Source organism: Heteronotia binoei, chromosome 5 (assembly GCF_032191835.1).
Source record: "Heteronotia binoei isolate CCM8104 ecotype False Entrance Well chromosome 5, APGP_CSIRO_Hbin_v1, whole genome shotgun sequence".
NCBI lineage: Eukaryota > Metazoa > Chordata > Lepidosauria > Squamata > Gekkonidae > Heteronotia > Heteronotia binoei.
In genome coordinates this window covers 113,087,480-113,107,329 of record NC_083227.1, presented here as the reverse complement: position 1 = coordinate 113,107,329, position 19,850 = coordinate 113,087,480, and the positions used below count along the sequence as shown (strand labels likewise).

At 44.1% G+C, this 19,850-nt stretch overlaps 1 protein-coding gene across 1 annotated transcript; it reads left to right on the top strand.

Annotated features, from left to right (window-relative positions):
• The first annotated feature begins 5,420 nt into the window (after positions 1-5,420).
• Positions 5,421-19,071, top strand: KIF20A (kinesin family member 20A). Its single transcript, XM_060240123.1, has 18 exons — positions 5,421-5,599; positions 7,781-7,864; positions 8,027-8,146; positions 8,522-8,660; positions 8,762-8,949; positions 9,038-9,182; positions 12,104-12,304; positions 12,696-12,807; positions 12,973-13,044; positions 13,461-13,604; positions 13,800-13,965; positions 14,379-14,540; positions 14,906-15,045; positions 15,171-15,273; positions 15,545-15,752; positions 17,174-17,265; positions 17,455-17,592; positions 18,638-19,071. Exons 1-18 carry the CDS (start codon positions 5,447-5,449, stop codon positions 18,956-18,958), a joined length of 2,688 nt encoding a protein of 895 aa, XP_060096106.1. The 5' UTR covers positions 5,421-5,446; the 3' UTR covers positions 18,959-19,071.
• The last annotated feature ends 779 nt before the right edge of the window (positions 19,072-19,850 follow it).

Here is a 19,850-nt window from a genome sequence, read left to right as displayed (position 1 = left end):
CAGTCTTCTCTTCTGCGGGAAACAGTGCTCAACATGGCAAAAATAGAACATACAATGAGGGTATGGAGTTCCACCTAGGATCAGCATAGGGGTAGTACACAAACACCTAGTTTTTTAAAATGAAACTAAGCCCTCAGAGCCAGATGAACTGCATCCAAGGGTTCTAAAGGAGCATGCAGAGGCAATTTCTGAGCCTTTGGCCATTATTTTTGAGAATCCTTGGAGAGCAGAAGAAGTGCCAGAAGATTGAAGGTGGGCTAATGTTGTCCCCATCTTCAAGAAGGGGAAAAAGAAGGATCCAGGTAACTACCAACCTATCAGCTTGACGTTTATATCTGGAAAAGTTTTAGAACAAATGATCAAATAGTCAGTCCTGGAACATTTAGAAAATAGCTGTGATTACTAAGAGCCAGCATGGGTTTCTCAAGAACAAGTCATGTCAGACTAACCTGATATCTTTTTGAGAAAGTGACTACCTTGCTGGATTAGGGGAATGTTGTAGACATCGTTTATCTTGATTTCAGTAAGGCTTTTGATAAGGTTCTACATACTATCCTTGTTGACAAGTTGGTAAAATGTGCTTTGGATCCTGTTACCGTTAGGTGGATCTGTAACTGGTTGACAGATCGCACCCAAAGAGTGCTTGTGAATGGTTCCTCATCCTCTTGGAGAGGAGTGACAAGTGGAGTGCCTCAAGGATCTGTCCTGGGACCTGTTTTGTTCAATATCTTCATAAATGATTTGGATGAAGGAATAGAGGGAATGCTTACTAAATTTGCAGATGATACTAAATTGGAAGGGGTTGCAAATACAGTAGAACAGTGGTCCCCAGCCTTCTTGGTACCGGGGTCCAGCACCAGGGCTGACTTGCCAACGCGGATCCAGGGCTGGCAGGGTGGGGGCACCAAATTCACCCCTGTGCCCCCCCCCAGTGGCACTGCACAGCCTTGCCGGCCCCCCGTGACACAGTCTTGTCACCCCCCCCCCCCCCCGCGATGAGGCTTGGGTTCCCCCCTCCCGCTGCTGCCATCTTCCCTCTCTTCCCGGCACTGCAATCCAGCGCGGCACTCCGTCATCACCCTTTCTCCCATCACGTTGACCCAAGCAGTGCCGAAACTAGGCCTTACCAGCTTCTCTGCGGCCATGCCATCTAACACTTTGAAGTTCGCGCAAGAGAAGACCTCCTCCCTGGAACTGGAAGTGAGGGGGGAGAAGTCTTCTCTCATGAGAACTTCAAAGTGTTAAATGGCATGGCCACAGCGAAGCTGGTAAGGCCCAGTTTCGGCTCGGCGCAATTGGAGGGGGGGTGATGATGATGATGGAGTGCTGCGCTGCAATGCAGCGCCGAGGAGAGAGGGAAGGCGGCAGCAGTGGCAGGGGGGCGATGGAACTAAACTCTGTTGTGATGGGGGGCCACCATGCTTCACAGCCCAGTTGCAGACAGGCCGCGGCTCGGGGACCCCTGCAGTAGAAGATAGAAACAGGACACAGGATGACCATGATAGGCTTGAAAACTGAGCTTAAACCAATAAAATGAATTTTAACAGGAATAAATGTAAAGTTCTGCATTTAGGTAGGAAAAATCCAATGCATAGTTATAGGATGGGGGAGACTTGTCTTAGCAGTAGTATATGCGAAAAGAATCTAGGGATTATAGTGGACCATATGCTGAACATGAATCAACAGTGTGATGTGGTGGTTAAAAGGTGAATGCAATTTTGGGCTGTATCAACAGAAGTATAGTGTCCAGATCAAGTGAAGTGAAGGTATCACTTTGCTCTGCTCTGGTAAGACCTCACCTGGAGTATTGTGTTCAGTTTTGGGTACCACATTTTAAGAAGGATATAGACAAGCTGGAATGGGTCCAGAAGAGAGAAATGAAGATGATGAGTGGTCTGGAGACCAAGTCCTATGAAGAAAGGTTGAAGGAGCTGGGGATGTTTAGCCTGGAGAGGAGGCGGCTGAGAGGTGATATGATCATTATCTTCAAGCACCTGAAGGCTGTCATATAGAGGATGGTATGGAATTGTTTTCTGTGGCTCCAGGAAGTAGGACCAGAACCAATGGTTTGAAATTAAATCAAAAGAGTTTCCGGCTCAACATTAGGAAGAACTTCCTGATCGTTAGAGTGGTTCCTAAGTGGAACAGGCTTCCTCAGGAGGTGGTGGTCTCTCCTTCCTTGAAGATTTTTAAACAGAGGCTAGATGGCCATTTGACAGCAATGAAGATCCTGTAAATTTAGGGGGAGGTATTTGTGAATTTCCTGCATTGTGCAGGGGGTTGGACTAGATGACCCTGGAGGCCCCCGCCACAGAACCTCCATCTTTGTTGGATTCAGTCTTAAACTGCTCTTTTTTAACCACCCCGCCATGGGCTCCAAACCTGCAGCCAAATTTTGTGGGGCAGCATCTAGGTGGCCATCCAGTAACATACAGCTGGATGTCATCAGCATACTGATGACACCAAAGTCCAAAACTCCACATCAGTTGGGCAAGGGGAGGCACGTATATAGATGTTAAATAACATTGGGGAAGAAGTGCCCCCTGAGGGACCCCACAGGTTAAGGGTGTATAGACGACCCATTCTCTCGCAGAGCCACCCTCTGTCCCTGATGATGGAGAAATCAGATCAGCCACTGAAGGGCCACCCCATAAACTCCCACATCATTGAGGTGGCAGGTCAGAAGATCGTAAACAACTGTGTTGAATGCTGCCATAAGAATTAATAACCAATTTGAAACTAAGTGGTAATTAGAAGGATCCAAAGTAGATTTTTTTAAGAGTGTCACAACCAGTAAAAGGTAAAGGTAGTCCCCTGTGCAAGCACCAGTCGTTTCCAACTCTGGGGTGACGTTGCATCACAACATTTTCATGGCAGACTTTTTGCGGGGTGGTTTGCCATTGCCTGCGGCGCAAAGTGTTAAAACTGCAATACTGCAGTTCTAAGCTCTGCTCACGACCTGAGTTCGATCCCCGGCGGAAGCTGGATTTTCAGGTAGCCGGCTCAAGGTTGACTCAGCCTTCCATCCTTCCGAGGTCGGTAAAATGAGTACCCAGCTTGCTGAGGGGAAAGTGTAGATGACTGGGGAAGGCAATGGCAAACCACCCCGTTAAAAGTCTGCCATGAAAACTTTGTGAAAGCAACGTCACCCCAGAGTCAGAAACGACTGGTGCTTGCACAGGGGACTTTTCCTTTCCTTGCCATTGCCTTCCCCAGTCATCTACATTTCCACCCAGCAAGCTGGGTACTCAACCACTTAATAAATAAATGTGTACTTAATAAATATGTGCTTTTATGGGTCTCAGCCTACTTCATCAGGTAGGACAATTAGCCTTGGAGTCCTGAGGCTCATAATTCTCTTTACAACCCCACCATGGCTCAGGAATTTAAGGTATGCATTCAGGTTGTGACAAATGAATAAAACTTTCATCTCCAAGCCTTGCATTAAAGAAAAACAGCATTGGAGCCCAAGAACTTCAGAAGCTCCTCCCTATAATGGTTTGTCATTGCATTTGAATGTAACCATAACGTCTCCACCTTCATTTTAAGAAAATAAAGTTTTTGCCCTTTTGACTGAATGATTAAATCCTTAATAACTCATTTACTGGGATTCTGTACTGATAGGAGAAACAATATTCTTTTAGCCCAAAATGAGATACTTTTTTTAAAAAAAGGATGACTGTAAAGTACAAAAAAGTATAAGGGGGATTAAAATCAAAGGCACTTTTATCACTGCCCTTCTTTGGGGCATGCAAGTTAGTATTTAAGTCAGGGTTTAAGTATTCAGTTTGTTGTACCCTGCTTTCTGTTAAATCTCTTTCTCTCTCTGCAGTGTGTAAATTTCTCAGACATGGAGCCAATTTCTCACCAGTTTTAATGTCTGTATCATTTCATGCTTTTATCTCTAGAATTTATATTATCAGAGGTTACCAAGAGCTGTCTTGATTTTTGTACATACAGAAGCTGAGAACATAGGGGTTATCTTAATGTTACCTGAATCTGAGCCTTTTACTAAAGCAATAATTAAGATATTAAATAAAGGTTATCACCTTTCACTTTTTCTGATATACTTAGTTTTAATCAAGCCTTTTTCTATTCTACTTGATCTTCTATGACTCTAGTCTCTGTAATTACATTAAAGATATCACAAAGCTTTAAATTGGTTTATCTACTAACTTATTTCTTTCTGATGATTCAGATTTCTTCCAGGTTTTGTATCATTTGCCCTTATTTTTCATTACAGATTTATGTTCAACCATTTATCAACCTGGTCTTAATTTTAAAAAAAACTTATTTTTTTTCTTCAAAACAGCTTTTTAAAGTTTCTCTAGCATGTCTTACGTACAGTTAAAGATAAAATGAGGGAACTCTGGACTCCTACTTTGTTCTTACGTACAGTTAAAAATATTCCTCTAATATATTTCAGACTTAATGCTAGCTAGACTAATTAGCAGTGGAAAACCATAGTATTGGAGGAGGACTTCTTGACATTGAGAAACAAACTCTCTCTGGTCCCTTGCATGTAAAACTTGTTCCCCTCTGCAGTTTACTATAGCATTGAGAGACGGGCTTTCAGCTGCTTAGTTTACACAGCTTACAGCCCCACCGCTATGTCTTGCCTTTATGCTTGCATGATTTAATGTCTTCCTGGGAGTCGTTCTTTATGGGAGATTGGTGAATTTGCCTTACAGTGAAAGAATCTGCCCACGCAGTATTAGGGAACCAGAATTGATTGCTCATATTTTGCTTCAGTGTGAATTTTATATCCAAATATGGGATGTTCTAATTAGCCCTATTTTGCTTAACTGGCATAGCGTCCCAGAATTGAGGCGTGTTTCCCTTCTTTTACCAGATCAGTGTTCTCATATCAGCCTCTCAGTAGCAAGTTTCCTTCTGATTGCTAATGAAAAACAGGGGATATAAGATTAAAGGTCTAGAGAGATTATTGATTTTTTTATTGTACTCTGCATATTTAAATACTGGTTTAATATGATTTTAATTTCTGCCAATAAAGGGACTAACTGGTATTGGAGGAAGAGATTAAGGGTAGGCCAAGAAGGAATCCCCCCCTTCATCCCTCATCCACATTCTGTTCCCAGTGGGCCTTATATATTATGAACATACTTTATTTTTGTTGCATCCCATCTCCACATAACAGGAGGGAATGTCAGGGAGTAATATGGAAGGGAGTGACATGCAAACTTGCTATAGCACTAGGATATATGTAGCTGCTCCCTTTTCTTTTATATGTGATAAGTTTCCTATGGCCTGGGGGAGATGAGCATTCTCTAGATGCCCAAGCATCACTACTAATTTGTAATTATATTGTTTTTGTTAGAATTGGAAAGAAGCGTGGAGATTGGATGGCTAAAGCTTGCGTGGATCCTTTTCTTCCTTTTTGACTTGCTTTTTCATGCGTCTCTTGCAGTAACGGCCAGTGTTTGCTATGGCCCAAGGGCTTGTCTCCCCTGGAGGGCTGCTGTCTGATGAAGAAGCTGCAGTCTCTCCTGTCCTGGAATCCACTGCAGCAGAATGTGGGACTGGCTTATGCAGAGCTCTTTTACCAGATTTCTCTTCCATCTCTTTAAGCCATGAGCAGGTAAGAATAATGTTGTGAGGTGATATCAAATCTTTGTCTTAAAAAGAAGTTGGTACTACTAATACTGCTGGGGAGAGCCACTTAGCTTTTAGTGATGAGTCTTGGCCTCAACAATAAACTCTGAATTAATAAGATTAGTGTTTATTTGGGCTGTTAGCTCTTATGAGAATTCTGTCCTGTTTATGCCCAGCTGAGTCCAGTGAATTAGCGACAGTGATACAGTGCGAGAAGCCAAAGAATTGATGCAATTCTTGGGCTTGAACTTAGACTGAGACTGACACCTTGCATTATGTAGATAACAAGATGAAAACACAACAAATTCTCCCAGGGAGACACCTGTCTAGAAGATGCTCTGCAGAATAGAAGTACATCTCTTAATCAAAATATATCTAATATTAATGTATTATTTTTCAGTGTTGGGTTGCCAGTGCTTAGCAGGCCTGCGGGGGGTGGGGAGAATGTGTCAGCAATGTCCTGATGTGCTGATGTCGCTCCCCTGTTTCCAGAAAAGATGTCAGCACAGAACTGGGGGACACTCTGGCATTTGAACAAAACTATGGCTAAACCACAGAGTTTTGCCTAAATGCCAGAGCAATGTTGGCACTGATGTAACTTCCAGTGTGTGCAGGAAGTGACATCAGTGTGTCATTGGTGATGTCAGCTCATTGTGATAAGGGCCTCTACTACCCCACCAGTTGCCAGTGAAATCCTATTGCATTGAAAAATACTTTTTAAGCTTCTGTAAGTTGATGGGTTTGCTAGCCCTTTTAAAAGATTATATGCAGTTATACAATCCAGACACACAATTTGGCCAAGAAATTAATATGAGAAATACTTGAAAATCAATATATAAAGGTGATATTTACATTACAGCTCTGATAAAATCAGAGGAATGTTAATTGCTATGTGGAAAAATATCAGTTTTCACATTTAAGAGCCCTGAAGGAAATGTCTTGTTCCTGAAAAGATTATGCAAAATTGTTAGGTTGACATGTGCCTATATTTATGTACCGATCCTCTTTGTTCTCATTTTATAAAAACTTGGTTAAGGATTTATGGTCTGAGGGGAAAACTACATAAGCAGCCTTAGGTCTTTTCAGTTGAGAAAAGTGTTGTGGGCTGAGGTTTTTACCCTAGCCAAACTGACAAATCTCCTCGCAGAAGCTGGAGTTTTCTCCAGCCTTGAAAAAGTTGAGTGAGGGAGAGAGTTTCTGAGCCTAACTTTTCTTTCTTCTTTAGAACTCAGGCTTCCTACTTGTTTCCTTTTTGAGCTTCTAGCCGTGGAAAGCTGGGGCACTCCACTCAGCTACTGGTGGAGATTCTAACATATATAAGGATATGGGGTCTTGTCATCATCTGAGACCTAGTGCAGCCTAGAGGGCAGGGAGAAGTCTGCCCAGGAGTTGCTAGTGGGCCACATCTCCCAGGATTCCTTCTGTCCCTCTGATTGGGTGGCAGAGTTTTGGAGGAAAGACTAGCCCAGAGGGGGTGGGACCTGGGAGGAAAGCATAAATAGGCCTTGCTGGAAAGGGAAGTTGTTCTCTCTGGAAATGGCAGCAGAGAGGAAGGTTCTCTCTGCTGAGGCCAGACTGGAGGAGGTTGCAGCTGTAGAGAAATCCCTCACCCAAAAGGGGTGGTGAGTCTTTCGAGTTATAGCAAGGGAATGTCAAGCCATACACATCAGGGCTTTTGCACCAACCTTTACTGTTTCTTTATTCACTGTTGCTGTAAAAGTATTTTATTGCTCACCTATTGTTAGAGCACTTATAATAAACTTCTTGTTTTTATACTGCCTGGGTCCTCACATCTCTTCGGTTACAGTTATGAGGTATTTGCTAATAAGGAAAACTGGTTGGGCGTGTGCTCTTGGCTCTCCCATACAGACCCTTATCAGAGTAGTGGCAGCCAGTAGAAGGCCTTCCTGCTCCCCTGCTGCGTGATAGGTTTATTTTGTCCTCCCCCTCCTTTTTTATCCCTGGGAAATCTGTAGGTGTTGCTTTTGCAAGTAGATACTTGCTTGAAATGTGATCCTACTTAGTCTACCAGCTTAATGGGTTTTTAAAAATATATTTTTGAAATAATTATTCAAATTAATAAGAAGAACCTGGACAGTATAACATGGCATACCATTGTGTAAGACTATTGTGTATTTATAATTTCTCTGCAATTTTTTCTATATAGACTCCTGATGACAATGAGAAAGTAAAAGTGTATACAAGAGTGAGGCCCCTGAATCCAGCTGAGATGGAAAAACTTGAGGATCAAGTGAGTGGCTGGGACAAAATAGGGTTGGTAACTGCATCACATGAATTCTTGTGTAACATGTGAAGGAAGGATGTTGCTGAGTGAATACAATATGGCCACCGTAGTGGCCTTTCCTACTGTGGCAGGTAACAGCAAATCTTAAGCATTAACTCTATCTCTTAGGGCTGCATCTGTATTGAGGATTCCCAGACCCTTTTACTCAAAGCACCCAAGGACTCCTTCACCATGAAAAACACCGAACGAGGGATTGGTCAGGCAGTACATAAATTCACCTTCACCCGGGTATGTACTTGGATCTAGTCCAGGGCCCATAAATCCACTGGGCCTCCAGTTCAGACAACAGTTCTCTCAGGTAGATTTGAGTCCAGTAGCACTTTAGATATCAGCAAGATTTTTGAGAGTCAAAGGCAGTCTTCATCACATACAAATTGTAATGAAGATCTCTGAATCCTTAGATCCCAGTCAAAAGGTGGGAGGGATGTTCAGCTACCCTCTGAAAGTTCCCTCAGGAGGTCTCAGATAGTTTTCTTGATATTTCAGAGCTCTAGCAAGGGGCACTAGAGAAGCAGTGTGGAAATGAGGACTAACCCTAAGCTCTTTGATCTTTAAAAAAACACTTTAACCTAACAAAAGGCATGCGTGGATTTGGGATTTCAGGTCTTTGGACCAGAGATTGGCCAGAAAGCTTTTTTTGATGCAACAATGAAGGAAGTAGTGAAGGATGTGCTCCATGGGCAGAACTGGCTTGTTTATACTTATGGTGTCACTAATTCAGGGAAGACCTATACTGTCCAAGGTAAGAAGCATGTAGTCCATTCTGATGTGAACAACAGTCTCTGCTTAACAGAAGTTACTTCTCTAGATTTGTCAATTAACATCTTCATTCTTTGCTTATAGGAACTGGAGCTGATGCGGGGATCCTTCCTCGTTCTTTGGCAATCATATTCAACAGCATTGGGACACGGCTATACCAGGCCACAGACCTGAAGCCTTTCCTCTCCAGTGAAGTGATCTGGCTGAACAGCAAACAGGTTCGTCAGGAGGAAATCAAGAAGCAAGCTCTGTTGTGTGGCAAGATGAAGGAGGTGTGTACTCCATGACCTTTATTAAGTCTGTGGTAACAAAGAAGGTACCCCATTCAGGGACTCAGTGCTGTTCCTTCTGACTTTGTAGGAGGAGTTGTTTACTTCTGTGAATAAGAGTCACAGCACAGGACCCCTGTTTCAAGCAGGCACAAGCGCTAGCACTGACAGTGGTGTCGGCGGACTCTCATCGACCTGCCATTCTACCAACCAGATAAGCTCTAACCTGCTAGAAGGTATCTACCGTCTTGAACCTCAGTTGATGGGAGGGCAGAGGTTTCCCTCCTTTTTTAAAAAAAAAAATATCAGGGTACAGGAGTACATCAACAGATACAGAACCTCAAATCTTAAGTCTTCAAACAAAGAGTGAAGTGAAAGAAACCCTCCAGCATTTATAAAGTCCAAGGGAAACTCCTTATCTGTTGTTGGACAGATGATGGAGACACACCAATATGTTTTATGGCTGCTGGCAAGGTGTGCACAGCCTTTGGATTTCTTCTGTCTAGCAGCTTGTATGTTGTTTCAAGTAAAGCCATTCTATCATGGATATGTCTCTCTAAACATTTGGGAGCAATTTAGAAAATATGGAACCCAGGACAAATCTTATCTGAATTCTATAGGATCTCCTAGCCTGGAAGTTGTCCTTTTTTTAACAATCAGAGATATGTGGGAAACATCACAAGGGAAAAATTATTCCTTTGCTGGGCACCCTATGTGCTAGATCAGGGTTTCCCAAACTTTTCTTTCTTGTGACCCGATTATTTTTACACTTCTCCTTCGTGACCCACTAAAATTTGGGGGTGGAGCCGGGAGACAGGAATTATGTCATTTCCTGTGGTGTCAAGGACCGAGTGATGTCACTTCCGGGGCACACTGAATCAAAATTCCACCTTTTCCTGTGATGTCACTTCCAGGGCACTCCCCCAAACCTGCCTCTTCGGAAGTAAATTCATTTTCAGAAAAATCTCTCTGCAACTCATGCTGAGCCAAAATGGGGGTGGAAAGTGGGCAGTCCTCTCTTTTCACCTCCATGCACCTATCTGTTTGTGTATTCTTCTCCAGCTTGCAAGCACTCCTAACGCCCATGTTCACCACCTACACATCCCTTCCTCAACAGCACTGGCCAGTGTATGCAGTTGGGAGTGCTGTTGCCATTGGCATCAGGAATGCCGGCACTGTGTACCACCCACATTGGGCCCTGGCAGCTGCTCTACCTCAAAATATGCTGACACATTTAGTAGGCCCTTCCTTCAGCTGCTACTAGTGGAACCCTGCCTCAAGCTACAACCAAGCTTGCTTGGTTTCAGGAAAATCTTTTGACAGCTATTTTTCATACTTTTCTTTGGTTGAAACACTGGGAAACTGCTATGAAAGGTAGCAGAGAATTGTACTGCCATTAATGAATTAATTTCAAGTTATATGAAGTTCATACAAGCTTTTCTGCAGTTATCCCAAAAAGAATATGAGGGGCTTGCAGCTTTTTACTGACTGTGTTTCCCATGCCTTTAAAAGCAACCTGTTGTGCAGATACTTAGCCAGTGAACTACTTTCATTCTTTTTAATATCTATAGGAGGAGTTTAATTTTAGTGTCAGACAGCTGTTAAAAGTAGGACCAGTAAAATGGTGCCAAGTTCATGGTACCATCTCTTCCAGTGCTGTTGAGATATACCGCAGTAATCTCCAATAATCTCTTTCTGCCCCACACCTCTTACTCACACAGAAATCTCATAGAGGGCCAGCTGGCTACATCTGGTGGTGCCAGCTTTTCACTGGCAGAGCTCCTATGTCTACAACAACAGTATGATGAACAGAAAAGTTTCATCCAGAAAAATGGAAGGAAAGAAAGAAAGAGAAAGGGAAAGAATGAAATGGAAGGAAAGGAAAAGAAAAGAAAAGAAAGACATGGAAAGAAAGAATGTAAACATAAGAGGAGCCATGTTGGATCAGGCCAGTGGACTATCCAGTCCAAAATTCCCTCATACAATGCCCAAAAAGCACCAGAATGTCCACCGGTGGGGCCAGGGGCACTAGGAGCCCTCCCACTGTTGCTTCCTCCCAGCACCAAGAATACAGACAGAGCAGCACTTGCAGGGAAAGAAAGAGAGAGAGAGAGAGAAAGAAAGAAAGAGAAAGAAGGGGGAACAAAGAACAAAAAAGCCTTCCTCACCATCAGATTACCCCAGCCAGCAAAAATTCTGCCTAGGGGGCGTTTGGTAAAAAAAAAAAACAGCTACTGGAATGCCCACTCCCCACCCCTCCAGCTGAAAAAAAACACACACACTGTTCTTTGCTGCCCAGGCCTCCTGGGGAAATCTCCCCAAAAGAACATACTGCAAGGCACATGAAAGCTCATACCCTGAAGAACACTTCATGGGTCTAAAGTGCCAATGGATGCCAGCTTTTCTCTCAAATACTGGGAGCGGAGGAGAAGGAAAGAGAGGCAGCCCAGCTCCTCTCTGCACAATACAGAGATGGGGCGGGGCTAGCTTTGGCTTTTCTTGTGACATGGTAGTGAGGCTTCCGTGGCCTGGTACCGGGTCACAACCCTGCAAATGGGAAACACTGTGCTAGACTGAAGAAAAGCAGGAGTGGGCTGCGAGGCCTAGTTACATGAGTGACAACATCAAGGCTGTAGCCAAGATTTAATGTTTGGTGGGGCCCACAGCAGGATTTATTGTTTGGAGAGGCCAGGGGGAGCCACCCAGTTTGATGACCTTTGGTGCTTAGCACTGTAAGCTGCCACAAGCTAACCCCTCCCCCTTTGCCTGGATAGTCACTGCAGCTCTGCTCCCCCCACCCCTGTCTTATGTGCCCCTCTCTCAGAGACAGAGACCTCTTGATTCTCACCCATCCCCCACTTTGCTCTGCGTGCTGTGTTAGGGAAGGAGAGAGAAAAAGCAAAAGGACCAGCTACTTGTTTTAGAGTGGCGATGAGCAAAGGGGACAGATTGGGGGCCCTTCATTGGAGGGGCCATACAGTTGGAGGGGGGGGGGTTAAAAGGATGGGCCTGGCCCCTCTTGGGCCCCACTGTATCTACAGGCCTGGACAACATGTCTTTGGGATAGACTTTCAGAAGGTCCATCCATTGAGGCAAACTGAGTTTATTTAATGTGTTTTAACCTTAACTATTAACTTCGTTTGACTTTTGTCAACAGAGTCTGGTCTTCACTGGGTTGACTTGGATAATATCTCACTGGTGGCAAATGATGATGTGCAATTTTCCATCTGGGTGTCCTTTTTTGAGATCTATAATGAGCTGGTTTATGACTTGCTGGACACAACTGTGGTTGGTCCATCCCGCAAGAGGCCTGCTTTGCGATTATGTGAGGATCAGACTGGCAACCCCTACATCAAAGGTAGAGAGCACCTTTGTAGTCACTTTATTGGTAATGTGGACTGTATAAAAGCAAAAACAGAACCCCTCTGCTGAGTTGCGATGTTTCTGTTGGGCTGAACAGTGATCCATAGATATTGCCTCGTATCAGTCTGTCATTTTTATCCCATCCTTCTTCCAGGAATTCAGGATAGCATATGTGGCTGCCCTTTCCCTTTTTTAAAATCTTCACAACAGTCGTGGGAAGTAGAGCAGCTTGTGAATGACTCACCTGAAGTCACCATGTGAGCCTAGTGGCAGAGCTGGGGTGTGAGCCTAATCTCTCAGATCCCAGACAATCTAACTACCATGCCACGGGGCTGTCCAAAAGAACCTTCCTCTTTCAGATGGTTGATCTGTGCTTCCTGTTCCAGATCTGAATTGGATCAACATTCAGGATGCTGATGAGGCCTGGAAACTGCTGAAGATGGGTCGCAGAAACCAAAGCTTTGCCAGCACCCACCTGAACCAGAATTCTAGCCGCAGGTCTGCAGTGGGTTTGGAAATGAGGGGTGAAGCAAGTCCTTTTGGGATTGGGAAAACAGACACTTTGTTTATGAAACATGCATTATAAGGCAGCAACCCCAAGGTGATTGCTGTGGAAGAATGCATCTCAATTTGTGTTTCCTTTCCCTCTCTGGCTCCCTGAAGTCACAGCATCTTCTCCATTCGAATTCTACACCTACAGAGAAGCGGTGATGAAGTAGACCCAAAGATTAGTGAGTAAGTCATACTGGAAAGAGGGGGTTGTTGGTCTATCCTTGTTAATTGACTGAAGGTGATGCAGGCTTTCCACTGTGTTGCATGGAGATGACAGTTGGGGAGAAACTATGAAAGTTGTTATTCAGAAGCATTTTTCAAAATGACAGGCTTACACTGGATCACTTGTAAATGTTTTTAAGGGCTTTTTCCCGTCCTTGCAATGTGTTAGAGTTGCTGTGCTCATTTGGAGAAGAACAACCTAGCGAGATTCTTGAAACTGTGGAGTTGTAGCCAGCAGAGCTGTTACTGAGTCTTGCCTGGCTGTGTCTAGTGGAAGATTTTTCACCTGAAGGAAAGTCAAATTGAGGAAGGGAAGGCAGAACTGACAAGGGCTGGTGATCCTTGACCCCAGTGCTCATGCTGCCCTCCCCCTCCAGGCTGTCGCTGTGTGACCTCGCTGGCTCTGAACGCTGCAAAGAGCAGAGGGCCGGGGATCGCATGAAGGAGGCAAATAACATCAACACTTCTTTGCACACACTGGGACGTTGCCTCACTGTGCTGCGCCAGAACCAGCAGGCCAGGTAAGCTGGTACCATTCCTAGCTTTCAGCTTATCAGTGCAAGGAAACAGCATTTTTCTGTACTGACTCTGGTACTGTTTTAAACATTACTGGCTGTATGCAAGTGCTCTGAGGATTGTAGGATTTCGCAAGAGGAGGGGGGAAGGTAGTATTGATGGTTTCTGTCTCTGAAGCTCCGTGACTCTTCTGTTCTCAGAGCGAAGCAGAGTGTTGTGCCCTTCCGTGACAGCAAGCTAACCCGTGTGTTCCAAGGCTTCTTCACAGGGCGAGGGCAGTCCTGCATGATTGTTAATATGAATCCATGTGCCTCCTCATATGATGAGACTCTCCATGTGGCTAAGTTCTCTGCAGTTGCCAGCCAGGTGAGTCCAGAAGCATTGGGGCAGAGTATGGCTAGCTACAAGGCTACACAGATTCAGGGTAACTGTTACTTCTTCCTTTTAACACATTACTTATTTCTCTCCCTCCCTGTCCTTTTGTTTATTAACTTCCTATTTTCTAAAATAATGAGACTGTAAAAAAGGAAAAGATGGTGGTACTCTGCATGTGCTGAAAGCCCCACTGTCACCATTTTGGTCTGCTGTCAAAAGAAAGCATTCTGAAAATACTCATAAGCCCTTTCAACAGAATTTTTCTGCTCAGATATAAAGGCAGTTTGCTCATGTTTAAAAGCACTCAGTTTAAAGTCCCAGCATAGTATGGCAATTGTGTTGCTTTGGACAGGAATGGGTAGACTGTGTGTTCCTGCCTGCTAACACCAAAACTTACCTTTCAGCTTATACAAGTTCCTTCAAAGGTAGGAGTGCTGGCTGTTCATTCCCTTCTGAAGGAACAGAACATTAGAATAAACAGAGTCCCTGCAACAGTCTCAGATAAGGAAACAGAATCCAATGAAGAGAGTGAAGATGAAACAGATGTAACCACATATGGCAAAGAGGTGAGTGGTGGTTTGTACCTTGTTCACTAAAACTAGCCTCCTACACCATGAGGAGTTTGTGGGTGGCAGGCACTGGATTGGAATAATCTAGAACTCTTCTTGCTTACCCAGACCAGTGCATGTGTCTGATACCAGGCAACTGAGCAAGGGACAGACCACTAGGTTTAGTTTGAACTTGTTCTGTTTCATCCAGGAAAGGATGTGAAGAATGATTGTTATGTCAAGCCAGACATTTCTGGCCTTCACAAACTGCTTTAGGGCCTTCAAAACGGATTTTTCAAATGGTGGAATCTGGCATTTTGTAACACTGGTTGTTCTGATAGGCCATGATTGTCATGTGCTCTGCATTCTATCCCCACTTCCAGGACCTGTTGCATGTGGTTGAAGCTGTGCAAAGTCTGCTGCTGAAGGAGCGCCAGGAGAAGCTGCTGCTGGAAATGCATCTCCGTGAAGAGATCTGCAACGAGATGATGGAGCACCTGCAAGAGAGGGAACGGTCAATCAGGTACAATGGCTTCCAGCATCTTTCCATCCCAAGCAGCCTCTGTGTTGAACTTCTGCTTCCTACCCTATCACTTGCTGATTCATGTGGCTGCTGCTTCTTAACCCTCCCACTCTTGTTCTCTGAAGTGAGCAGGTAGACACCCAGAAGGAGATTCTGGAGGAGATGTATGAGTTTAAGCTTAACCATCTAAAGGAGATTCTGACCGATTACTATCAAGAAAAGATTGAGGTATGTGACAGAGTATGGAACACCTGTGGGAATGAGACCTGTAAGAGTCCTTTTCTAGGGTCAGAGTACACCTTTCAAATTACTCTGAAGGCCATACCCATCTTCATTTGTTTTGATTATTGCAGAGTCAGTCTTGCAGAGGTTCCCTGGGATGTGTGTCTCAGATTGCATACAGCTGTCTGCATGCCCTTGTCCATCTCGAAGTGGACAGGCTGCAATACAAATACACCTTCCTCTTCTTGAATGCCAGCTTTGTGTTTTTCCTCTTCAGAACCGGGATGAAAAGATAGAAGAGCTGGAAGCTGCCTTGCAAGAAGCAAAACAACAACAAGAACTCCAGGTGGGAAAACCACAAGAGCCAGAGGAGCCACTGCGCAGATCCAAACGAGTGGTGGCAGCATCTAACCAGCAACAGGAACTGCTGGAGATGAAAGCCAAGCTAGAACAGTATCAGGCTGAGCTGAGCACAGCCAAAGAAGGTGAGGAATGAATCCAAAAACCTCCAAGTAGAACTTTAGTAAGAGAGCAATCCAGGCAGTATGATCCTCAAAGAACTTGCTGCTCTTATAACTAGGAAACCTGCGTTCTGTCAGTGACATGCCCATCAATGCTGGATCACATCTAGGTCAGCTACACAATTACCTTTTTTGTCCAGCAGCATCCCTGTACCCTTGGCATTTCTTGTGCTTCTGGAATAGGATAATTTACCATTCACTGTTGAGGTTTTTTGACCTTGCATTATCACTTCCTGTCTGGTTCTTCCTTATCCCCACCACCTTCCTATTACCATCTTGAAGGATTTAGACAGACATGGTAGGATTTCCTTAGAAAGGCTTTGCTTACAATACTGCCTATAAGAACATCAGAGAAGCCGTGCTGGATCAGGCCAATGGCCCATCCAGTCCAACACTCTGTATCACACAGTGACCAGCATCACTGCCCCAGACAGAGTTCCAACAATAAGCTGTGGCTAATAGCCACTGATGGACCTCTGCTCCATATGCTTATCCAATCCCCTCTTGAAGCTGTCTATGCTTGTAGCTGGCGCCACCTCCTGTGGCAGTGAATTCCACATGTTAATCACCCTTTGGGTGAAGAAGTACTTCCTTTTATCCGTTCTAACCCGACTGCTCAGCAATTTCATTGAATGCCCACAAGTTCTTGTATTGTGAGAAAGGGAGAAAAGTACTTCTTTCTCTACCTTCTCTATCCCATGCATAATCTTGTAAACCTCTATCATGTCACCCCGCGGTTGACATTTCTCCAAGCTAAAGAGCCCCAAGCGTTTTAACCTTTCTTCATAGGGAAAGTGTTCCAACCAATCATTCCAACGACGTGTTCCAATCATTCTAATTGCCCTTTTCTGCATTTTTTCCAATGCTATAATACCTTTTTTGAGGTGCAGTGACCGGAATTGTACACAGTACTCCAAATGAGGCCTCAAATTTCCTATTTGAATTATTGCAATAGGAGTTGGGAACAGCCTGACAGAATTAGAGGCAGCATAAAACAAAATGTGATAGACAGAAATCAGGAGTCTCCTACATTCTTACCAGTTCCCATTACTGTGTACTGGCTGTTTTGCTCGTTTGTGATTTCTGGCAAGAAACTTAAATGGTATTACAGCTATAGGACTTCACTTCGTAGCATGAAAGGAGCTAAATCAGTGAAGGGGGGTATGCCATTGCTTGTATACCTTCACAATGTTAACTTGGATAGGTGTGTATGAATAGACTGCAGTCAATTGAAGGAAAGGCACTTTACACATGTTGTATATCCTGTTCATTTATTGTGACTTCATATTCCATAAGTCAGTATTGAAACAAAACTTTGAGGCCGAGTTCTGGCAAAGATTTTAGCTCCTGGGTTAAGCTGTGACTATATTCTGCCCTATCTTTAGAGCTACACAAATACCGAAGAATGGTGGAGCCACCACCTTCAGCAAAGGCCATCACTGTTGATGTGGACAGGAAGCTGGAAGAAGGTCAAAAGGTAAATGCCTCTCTTGAGTAAATGGAGCCTGGCTGCCCCCCCCCCCCCCGGCCAATACATTTCACTCTATAATGTTTAGCTCCCTATAATGTGCAAGAAAGTTCCAGCACTTCATCTGCCACTGATGGATGTCCTTCAGGAGGAGGAAAATCAGTGTGATTTTGGCCTAACCATTCTTCCCTTCTTCAGAATGTGAGGATGCTGCGTTGTGAGCTACAGAAACTCGGGGAGTCACTTCAGTCAGCTGAAAGAGCTTGTTGTCACAGTACAAGTGCTGGGAAACTCCGTGAGACTCTGTGCATGTGTGATGATATCCTGATCAAACAGGTAAAGGAAGCAGTTTTGAGTAAGCCATGCAGTTAAAGAAGCTATCCTGTGTAGTTAATAGAATCTTAATAGACTTTGGGGTATTATGCTTTAAAAGCAGGCCTCAGATTCAGTGGGAGCTCACAGGAGCACAGCTCCTTAACCTTTCTGAGAGTTCCACCTCCTTGTCCATTGAATTAGTATGTGCAGCTGCATAACAATCCCTGTATGAGCTCCACCACCTATTTTTCTACAAAATGACCCCTGTTTAAAAGTATCTTGTAAATGCAGATAGAAGTCTGGCACTTAATGGTAAAAGTATCCTCTCCAGCATGGCATCTGATTGGCTGTGCAAATCTTTAAAAATGTTGCTTTGGCAGCAGCTACCACTACAGCCCAAGGATCTTTACTGTAAGACTCAAGGGAAAAAAACCCATTTGCTAATTTAAAAGGGCATCCTGTTAAACAAATCTTCTACCTGAAATGCTCTTACTCAACCTAACTCCCTGACATTTTGTTGATGGTGTCTCATGCAGCAGCCACTGGCTTAAGGCAGTTTTTGTTAATTCTGAAACAAAGTTTAATTTCATTATTGTAGGCATGACCCATTTCTCTGAGTAATAATTTCAATTTCTTGAATGGAAATGGGTGTGCTAGACTAAATATCGCAGTCAGCAGCCTCAATCCAGGGGGATGGATCCACCAGAGAGCTTCCAGAATCAAAAGGATTTCTGCCCACCAAGTATGACATAAAGGCCCCTCTGTGTGATCCAAAACATCTGAAATAATTGTTCTTGTAAAAGAAATCTTGTAAATGTCCCCCAGCAGCTGCATGTTAGGCAATAGCAGGAGGGAGGCAAGTGAGAAAGTTGCACCCTATAGACCAAAATCCCATCTGTCTTTGGAAACAAACACTCCAGTAGATCCAAATCATGGCATCTGTTGCTGGACTATCACTTTGCATGCCTGATGGGGGGACAACTGAATATCTGTTTCTCTCTGATCTGATATATATTCTGTCACTTGTAATTATATTCATAAAATCTAATGTATTTTTTCTTTCCAGGATCAGACTCTGGCTGAGCTTCAAAACAATATGACACTAGTGAAGCTGGATCTGCGGAAGAAGGCAGCCTGCATTGCTGAGCAGTACCATACTGTGCAGAAACTCCAAGCAGCACCAACCTCAGCCTTCAAGAAACGGTTCTGTGCCAACAATGAAAACATGCAGCCCAAAAGTCAGCCTCCTCTCAAGAAGCCTTTCTTGACCAACTTCCTACCTCGATCAACAGCCAAGCCTGCTATTGCAGAGAGCCCCTACACCCGTATCCTGCGCTCTCGTAGGTCTCCCCCTTTCAAGACCTTGCCCTTTGGCAAAAAATACTGAATTTTTTTTGATCCTGTGGTCTGAGTACTAGCAACTGGTTGCTGGCTCTATATACTTGCTGTATATAAATGTGTGTTTATTCATATGTTAAGGCCTGAACAAACAATCCTTGGCTTCCCAAAGCATGTCTACTATTTCAGGCTGGTTGTTACTCCAGTGTATATGGAATCTGGCCTTTGTAATCTTTTTTTAAAATAACCCCTTACTGATATAAGTGTTTCTGCATGCCAACTATATATATATATATATATCATTGCCTTGTTCAATGCATGTAATAAATGCTATATTATTTACTGTTTTCATGGTCTACCTTTCTCACTGGGATTCAAAGCAGATTATACAACATAAATTGATAACATTCCGTATCAAAAATCTTCTCATAAACACAGTTTAGGTTGATATAATTACTATGAGGAGACGGCTAATAAAATACCAGGAATACAGTTACTGACATCTGAATGAATATAGCCTAGTAGCTATGCTATGGAATGTGGCATAATTTTAAATGGTATTACATTTGTAGAAAACTGGTACCGCTCTGTGGCCCGTCAGCAACTGGGCCGCCAGCCTCGCGGTGCCCCACAGCCTCCCTCCATTTTTACGATGTTAAGCCTGATAAAGCACCGTCCAGGCTCTTTAAAAGCTCAAACCCCCCACTCCGCTGATCCGCAGCCGCAGTGAGTGACCGCTGAACAAGCGGCACTGCCCTGTGCAAGGGCAACATTGCTTGTTACAGTGGGTTGCTCCCTGCTGCTGTGGTTTCCCCTGTGGATCAACTGACTGGCGGGGTGTGCGTACGAGTTTTTAAAGAGCCTGGAAGGCGCTTTCCCTGCCTTAGCATTGTAAAAACGGAGAGAGGAGGCCGTGGGGTGGGAAGGCCAAATTCAGTTCC

Coding starts and splice junctions, on each gene's coding strand:
- KIF20A (XM_060240123.1), top strand. CDS start 5,447: ATGGCCCAAGGGCTTGTCTCCCCTGGAGGGCTGCTGTCTGATGAAGAA. Junction 7,865..8,026: donor TGGAAAAACTTGAGGATCAA/GTGAGTGGCTGG, acceptor TCTATCTCTTAG/GGCTGCATCTGTATTGAGGA. Junction 15,274..15,544: donor ACTATCAAGAAAAGATTGAG/GTATGTGACAGA, acceptor TTTCCTCTTCAG/AACCGGGATGAAAAGATAGA.